Source organism: Vicia villosa, linkage group LG6 (assembly GCF_029867415.1).
Source record: "Vicia villosa cultivar HV-30 ecotype Madison, WI linkage group LG6, Vvil1.0, whole genome shotgun sequence".
Lineage (NCBI taxonomy): Eukaryota > Viridiplantae > Streptophyta > Magnoliopsida > Fabales > Fabaceae > Vicia > Vicia villosa.
Genome location: NC_081185.1, coordinates 162,572,265 through 162,581,450, shown reverse-complemented (window position 1 = coordinate 162,581,450; position 9,186 = coordinate 162,572,265). Strand labels below are relative to the sequence as shown.

Genomic DNA, 9,186 nt, shown 5'->3' with positions numbered 1-9,186 from the left:
AATAAAAAAAAGTTATGAAAAAAATAAAAACAACATAGAAGGCATAACAAATAAACTCTAATAAGAATTTAAAACAAATAATGAACCTTATGGTTAAGCAATCATACATTAATAAATGTCCTTGAGAGCAAAATGTTTGCAAATATTAGTAGTAAAAAATTATCATAGTTGTAATAACTCATTTTTGTCCACCAACATAATTTTTTCAATATTATTTAAAACAAACAAGTCCGGAATACAGCCTATGAGTTTAACTCCATGTATTAAAAGTCCAATGTTTGAGACTTTGTATCTCAAAACAGTACACAGAATACATAAGGAATAAGGCATACATTAGTTAAAGAAAAAAGAACCTAAGTTCAGTGGATCAAAATAGCAATCTAAATTGATTAATGAGCTCTTATAGCATACTAGCTAACAATGTATTTGCAAAGGTATAAATGATCCTCACTTTCTTTCTTGTTTGATGATATGAATTTGAACCATTCTCAAAGTTGTGATATAAACTATGTAAACCATTCTCAAAGTTGTGATATATACTATGTACATATTGACTATATTGTCTTTTTAAGAAATGATGAAAGATAATTGTGCTTTTTACAACATGTTTCTATAGTATTTTTATAATAAAATTTTCACTTTTTTACATATATTAAATATCAATGTATTTAAATTATATATAAATTACATATATTGATTATTTAATTTATTTAAAAAGTAATTTTTTTCTTATAATAAAAATTAGAGAGAGTATAATAACCAATTTTTTAGTATAATAATATATACACACACATTTACATTATTTTTTTTTCACGGTGTCAAATTGTCCATATTTCTCCCGGGACGGAGTCTGGATCAAAATCTAGGGGATTCCCTTAATGAAAATAAAAGATATACGAAAAAATTAATGACAAAAAATATGATAATATTACTTAATAAAAATGTACTAGTATTTCAATTACAACTCAAAAATAGAAAGCATTCTAGTCTAATCGTAAATGCATTCTTCTCTTGTTCATTCCTTGGAAACGCTTGATGATATCCATATCATCGATTGTATTAAACACCTCTTTCTCCACAAATGTTACTAAGCAATCATTTAGCCATGGACTAGCCATTCTACTTCTTAACTCATTCTTAACATATTTCATCTCCGAGAATACTCGCTCAACACTCGCAGTGACCACTGGTAAGGAGAAAGCTAGTTTGACAAGTGTGTACACAAACCTAAATGTCTTATGCTTCTTTGTTCGAACAAGAGTCCTACAAAGTTCCGAGATGCTAGTCAAATTGAAAAAGTGATCGTCCATCTGACACTCTCAATATAAGTCTCCAACTCATTAGACAATTTCTTATCTGTAAGATCCTCAAAGTCATTTGGGAACAATCTTGTCAATCTCACAAGTGATTTAACGTCAAATGAATAACAAGGACTCAAGCAAGCAACACAATTGATCAACTCAGTATTTTCAAGTGTAAACCGATCATTCAACTCTTTCAATACCACATCTATGACATGTAAGAAGCAATCATTCTTGAAATAATGAAAGTTTGTAACAAAAGGAGCAAGTCGTTTGGATATCTTATCTTTCACCTACCAAGACTCCATGTCAGGCACATCAATTTCATTATTACCACAAGAATTCACAACTTGCTCATAAAGTGTTTTCCATTCACCATCTCTAAATTCTTGTAACTTTTTCTTGCATATTTGGACAAGTTCTATGACATGCACAATATTTTGATCCCCCTTTTGCAATGATTGTGACAAATTATTTTTCAAAAATAAAATCTCAACCATTAAGTGTAACATAAACACAAAACTAAAAGTTTTGCATAACAAACTTTTTGGTTCACCCTTAGAATGACTATCACTTTTCAAATCTTCAAACACTTCAATAATAGGAGTAAACAAATCAACCAACCTATTAAGAGTTTGAAAGTGAGATCCCCAACGTGTATCACCCGCTCTTGTAATGGACAACTCTTAATTTAAACCAGTGCCAATTTCCACCAATTCTTTTTCAATGATTTGCAAAATGAGCAACTTGTTTATTTCGAAGTAGAGCTTGTCTTTTGTTAGATGACCGTAAGAAAGTAACAATACGAGACACTTCACAAAAAAACCAATCAACATCTTCTTGCTTTTCTGCCATTGAAACAAGAGCCAATTGAAGTTGATGAGCAAAACAATGGACATAAAAGGCTTGCGGATTTTGCTTTTGAATCAAAGCCTTTAAACCTCCAAATTGACCATGCATATTACTTGCTCCATCATACCTTTGACCTCGAATTTTAGATATACACAACCCAAACCCCGACAAAAAACATTCAAGAGCCCCTTTAATTGTTATTGAACTTGTTTTCTCAACATGAACAATGCCAATAAATTTTTCTACAACAAACCCTATAACATCAACAAACCACACAACAACAACCATTTGTTCTTTACTAGAGCAATCACCAGATTCATCAACAAGAACACAAAAGAAACCATCTCCAATTTCTCCAACTATCTTCTTAATAGTTTCAACTGTACATGCATTTTCAAGTTCTTTTTAAATAACAGGAGAAGTCATCTTACAATTTCCCCGACCACTTATTATTGCTGCTGCTATTTTCTCACTATTTCTTTCCAAGGCTTCTACAAATTCTAGAAAATGACCCTTATAAACAGAATTTTCACCCTCATTATATGCCCTAAATGCCAATCCACCACTAACAAGATAATTGACAGCCTCAAGTGATGCTTTTAAACGAATAAGATAATCTACTTCTTCTTTTGAACTATATTTTGCATACGAAAACTCAATACTTTGATTTTTCTTCATAAGATCCTCACATGCTTTCACACACTTTTTATAATGACTATTAGGTTTCTCACCAATCAGTCACCACAAATGCAAAATTACTAGTACCATTGTAGCACACATAAAAAGGCAAACAAAAAACATCATATTTTTCTACATTATATTCCAACCAATCATACTTTTCATGTCAACTATATTGAAAAGAACGTTTCATTCCCTCAATATCAGTGGATTCATATTCAGTTAATTTAATTTTACATGGCCCATTCAAAAGGTAAACTCTTCTTACCTCATCTTGATCATTTGGATGATACTCAAGAATTTGACTTCCTTTTCCATGATCTGTCTCCAAACAAGCCCCCTTTTTAAACACCTTATATGAAGAATGAGGTTCTGGTTGTACGTCATTTGAAGAGGGGAGCGAAGAAGGTTCTTCGGGATGCCTAATTGAAGGAGCAAGCTTCTTTGGCTATGGAAATCTCAATTCGGGTGTAAAGTATTTTAGCAACATTCTACAATCAGAATCAAAATCCAATTGATTTTACAATTTGAAATTTCAAATCACAATTTTAATTAGAAGCTACAATTTGCTTGCACGGCTGCCGACCGGGTAAAATGTAATATTCCAAATATACAATTATAATTACAAGTTAAAATATAATGAATTTGTCATCATCGTACATGTAAAAGTTTTACAAAAAAACATGAAACAAACATAGAGGATACAAGGTTTGGACTTTGAATTCAATATGAAGAATTTCCACTGTAGATAAAAAGAATCAAGAATGAAAGTTGTTGTTATTTACCTAGTTTTCTTCACAAATCAATCACAAAATTACACAAAGTTTCAATTGATTCAATTGGGTTGAATTTGAAATTGCAAATGAAATCACCATTATCACACAGTTTCAATGGATTCAACTAAGTTGAATTGAAAAATTAAAAATAGAGAAACTTACAGGGAGAGAGATGTTGATGCGGTTGCTACTTTGACTAAGAGCGAGAGTGTTGTTGTTTTGTTAAACCTATAGTAACAAAGTGCAGAAACAAAAAGGGTTAAAAGAGGGTAGGGTAAATTGGTAACAAATTTAAAAAATGAAGGGTATTCCACAATATACCCTGTACCCCTCTGTATCCGTCCTTAATTTTACCGTATTTTCCCGTTTAAGTTGTACTTAATTGATGACAAAATTCACACACTACATACTAAAAGTATAGAGAATTTAATATTCAAACTTACATGTCAGACATATGTCTACGCAAATCCTTTCTTAGAGTTTTCGGGGTTGTTTAAATTTTTGTGTTTTATTTGTTAAAATTTTAAATTTTTTTCCAAATTTTGTGTTGATAAGTGCTGACTTTTATATTTGATAGAAAATTTATTTTAGATACAATGAAAATTATGTCACTATACCAGGACCGACCCTAGGGGAAGGCCATCAAAGCCTATGGCCTTTTTTTTTTATATATTTATATGGTATTAGTAAATTAAATATTTTTTTAACAACAAAACTTCATAAATTATCTTTATATTAATTAAATAATAATATCTCAATTTATAATAATAATAAGGGTTATTACCATTTTTGCCCCCTGCCATATAGGCGACTTTTGGTTTACCCCCCTGTAAATTTTTTTTTTGTAAAACTAACCTTGCCAAATGAAGATTCTGTCATTTTAGACCTCGCCAGCAAATGGCACATGCCATTTGCATATGTGGCATGCTGATTGTGTAATTCTTTTATTTTTTTAATTTTTTAAAATTCAAATATGCTGACATGTAATTATATTTTTTATTTTTTATTATTTTTAATTCCACGTCATATTTATTTTTTTAAATTTTTTTTAAAAAAAAATTTTAAATTTTTTTTATTTTTATTTAACATAATATTTTATTTTATTTTTTATTTATTTTAACGTAATATATATATATATATATATATATATATATATATATTATTTATTTTAATATTATTCAAATTCAAAACACATAAATATTGAAAAAAATACCTGCGGATTTACCTACGGATTTTAAAATACCTGCGGATTTACCTGCGGATTTTAAAATACCTGCAGATTTACCTGCGGATTTTAAAATACCTGCGGATTTACCTACGGATTTTAAAATACCTGCGGATTTACCTACGGATTTTAAAATACCTGCGGATTTACCTACGGATTTTAAAATACCTGCAGATTTACCTGCGGATTTACCTACGGATTTTAAAATACCTGCGGATTTACCTACGGATTTTAAAATACCTGCGGATTTACCTACGGATTTTAAAATACCTGCAGATTTACCTGCGGATTTACCTACGGATTTTAAAATACCTGCAGATTTACCTGCGGATTTACCTACGGATTTTAAAATACCTGCGGATTTACCTACGGATTTTAAAGTACCTGTGGATTTACCTACGGATTTACCTGCGGATTTTAAAATACCTGCGGATTTACCTACGGGTTTTAAAATACCTGCGGATTTACCTACAAATTTTTTTTAAAAAAATAAAATAAAAAAAATAAAAAAGTAAAAAAAAAAATATATTTTTTTAAAAAAAAAAAATTTGAAAAAAAATTAAAAAAAAAAAAGAAAATCCACGTGGAAATAAAAAAAAAATCAAAATAAAAAAATATAATTCCACGTCAGCTTAGCTGAAATTAAAAAAAAGAAAAAAGAAAAAAAATGCCACTAAGCACGCCACATAGGCTTTGGGCGTGTGCCATTTTCCTCCAAGGTCTAAAAAAACAGAATCTTGAAATGGCAAGGTTAGTTTTACAAAAAAAAAATTTACAGTGGGGTAAACCAAAAGTCGCCTATATGGCAGGGGGCAAAAATGCTAATAACCCTAATAATAACTATTTAGGATGTCTATTTTATAATAGAGTAATTTAAAAATTAAAGTCGTTTTATGTTTTCCGAGACCTGTGTAAGTTTACTATGGTTAACTGCATAAAATTAATAGGTCATATTTTGTTATTATTTAACAATAATCAATATTTTTTAGATCCTTTTTAGCCAACAACTTAACCATGAAAATTTTTGGACCATTTGTCGTAGCCCGTCTTGTACTTTTAAGTTCTCTAACATAAAAGAATACTTAAAATTTATGTTTTTTTTAAGAACTTTGCTAATATTTTTTCAATTATGATTTTTTTTTTTAAATAAGAAGAAGTGTGCTTAGATGTGTTGATTGTATTATGAATTGAATATATATATATATATATATATATATATATATATATATATATATATATATATATATATATATATATATATATATATATATATATATAAATAATTTATTATATTAAAAATAATTAATTTATAGTTTTGTCTCAGACCTCAAGATGTGTTGTGCCGACACTGAAGAATACACAGAAGAATATAAATGTTTAAAAACAAGTATTATAAATTGATCAATGAAATCAAATAAAACTGCTTAGTTTGATTCCATTTTATTTTTAAAAAAATGATAAAAACCGAACTAATTAACCAAACCAACGTAGATATTATCAGTTCAGACATTTTTTATTTACCAAAAATCAATTCAAACCTAATTGATTATATCTCTACTATCCATTATCTACACAATCCATTTCCCATATGCAAACTAAATTTTTAATATTGTAACGGCATTACTTCAACACATAAATTGCTTAAGAAAAATTCAAATCGTAAAGTTTTGTTTACTTAGCACGATTTTAATATACTCCATCCGTTTTAAAATGTGTGTTGTTTTAGAGAAAAAAATTTGTTTTAAAATGAGTGTCATTTTCTCTTTTTAATGTAAAAGTGATTGTTATTTTTACAATTGTATTCTTTAATTATTATTATGTACACAATTTCCAATACATTTATAAGGTTAATTTAGTAAAAGTACAATATTTTATGACAATATCATTATATTTTTTAATTTGTGTACAAAAATTTTAAACGACAATTATTTTAGGGTTAAATGGTTTCCACCCCCCTGTAATAGTAGCGAGATTTGGTTTTCCCCCCTATTAAAAAAAAATTTTGTCCTGGCCCCTTAACAAACAAAGATTCCAAAATGAAAAACCTTATGGAGCCAGATTCTCTCAACTTAGCATACGTGGACAGAAGGTTCTGGTTGATGTGGCATGGGTTGACACGCTGGCACTCTGCATTTTATAATTAGGGCCAAATGCAAATCCCCCCTTAGAAAGTTAGGGTTTTACATTCTGAAAGAATTGCAATGGGGAAGAAGAAGCGTGCTTCTAAGAAGGTGCCGCCACCGTCAAAGCCGTCGGAGAAGTTGTCAAAGAAGAAGCTAGGGAGGAAAACGAAGAAGGAGAAGGATGCAGACAAGCAAACAGAAGATGGAACATCCGTTCACATTGTTCAGGTATGTTTAGTTAGGTTATGGTACCTCCCTTGATGATTAGGTTTAAAGACTTGGTTTTTAATGTGTTTTCATATGATTTCAGTCAAATGATATGTTCAATGCTGTATTCCAATATGGTGGTGAGTTTGTGCTTATGAACAACGGTGATACGATTTACAGAGGGGGTGTGTCGTCGTTAGTGTCTGAACTCCGTTTAGAAGAGTTTACAATGGATAGTGTACATAGGTTGGTGATGGGTTGGGGGTACCGCGAAGGAACTTATAGAATCTGGACTCTTATTCGTGAAATATGTGAAGATTTTTTTCAACTTAAAAAGGATGACGATTGTTATGACTTTGCTGCATATAGTTGTGTTAATCGAATAGATGGAGAACTTTTCATAGAGCATGATGTTGATTATTCTGTAGCATCAGTCAGGTCGCCTAGGTGTGTCAATGAGGTTGTTGAGATGGAAGGCAGTGATGAAGATTATGTTGAAGGTTTAGGTGACAGTGAAGATGAGAGGGCCACTGCAATTCTTGATGGTTTTGAAGGGATTGATATAGGTTTACCTATGAAGGATACTACTAAAGGTTTTGAAGATATTAGTGAGCCTAAAGAGAAAAAGTGTGAGGAGGATGAGTATATTAGTGATGAGTTGGAAAGTTCAGATCCAGATTTGTCAGATAGTGAGAGGGGCAAAGTCAAAAAGTTTGAAAAGTTTAGAATGGACCATTTAAATAAGGATTTTAAATTTCAGTGGGGCATGCAATTCAACTCCCTAGATGAATTTAGATATGCCATACGTGAATGGTCAGTATTAAATGGGAGAGAAATAACTTTTACCAAAAATGAAAGTGATAGGGTACGGGTAGTGTGCAGGGCCAAATGTGGGTTTTTAATGCTTTGCTCCAAAGTGGGCCATAAGAGGACTTTTGCTATAAAAACCATAGTAGACAAACACACATGTGCTAGGGTTTTAGACAACAGATCTGCAAATTCAAGGTGGGTTGCCAAGGCGGTTTTGAAGAAGATGCAAAGCTCACAGGATGTTAGAATCACTGATATTATACAAGATCTGAGGCAAAATTACTCTGTAGGTATAACTGTGTGTAGGGCTTGGAAAGCAAAACTCATAGCCAAGAAGATGTTGGAGGGAGATGCAGACAGGCAGTATGCAATATTGAGGAGGTATGCTGCAGAATTGCATAGAGCCAACATCGGGAACACATTGTCAATAACTGTTGAAAGGCCAAATCCAACCATCCCACCAAGATTTGGTTCTTTTTATTTCTGCTTTGAAGGATGTAAAAAAGGATTTGTAAATGGTTGCAGGCCTTTTGTTGGTGTGGATGGCTGCCACTTGAAAACCAAGTATGGGGGTCAGTTACTAATTGCTGTAGGGAGGGACCCTAATGATCAGTATTTTCCACTTGCTTTTGGGGTGGTTGAGACTGAAACAAAAGAAAGCTGGAAATGGTTTTTGGACCTGTTGATGAATGATGTGGGCCATGGTAGCAGATTTGTCTTTATATCAGACCAACAAAAGGTATGTTTTAATGATTTAAGTTACATCTACTTGCTGCATTGTTTGATGTTTGGTTTATGTGTGGCTAATGGTTATAAAATTTCAGGGTCTTGTTGCAGTGTTTGAAGAGATGTTTGAAAGGATTGAGCACAGAGTTTGCTTAAGGCATTTATATGCTAATTTCAAAAAAAAATTTGGAGGAGGTGCCCTAATTAGAGATCTCATGATGGAAGCTGCAAAATCCACATACTACCAAGGTTGGCTTCAGAAGATGAATGAGTTAAAGTTGGTAGATCCTAATGCCTGGAGCTGGTTAATGGGTGTTCCTCCAAAGGCCTGGTGTAAGCATGCCTTCTCCTTTTATCCTAAATGTGATGTTCTGATGAACAATATTTCTGAATCTTTTAATGCTACCATTTTAAGTGTTAGAGACAAGCCTATTTTGACAATGTGCGAGTGGATTAGGAAGTATTTGATGAATAGGTGTTCTGCCTCA

The 9,186-nt window shown here is 31.4% G+C and overlaps 1 protein-coding gene across 1 annotated transcript; it reads right to left on the bottom strand.

The window, feature by feature from the left end:
- Window positions 1-983: 983 nt before the first annotated feature.
- LOC131615204 (uncharacterized) lies at window positions 984-1,801 on the bottom strand. The gene is made up of 2 exons (XM_058886685.1): window positions 1,599-1,801; window positions 984-1,263 (listed from the first exon to the last, which is right to left on the bottom strand). The coding sequence occupies exons 1-2, from the start codon at window positions 1,799-1,801 to the stop codon at window positions 984-986; spliced, it is 483 nt and encodes a 160-aa protein (XP_058742668.1).
- Window positions 1,802-9,186: the final 7,385 nt, after the last annotated feature.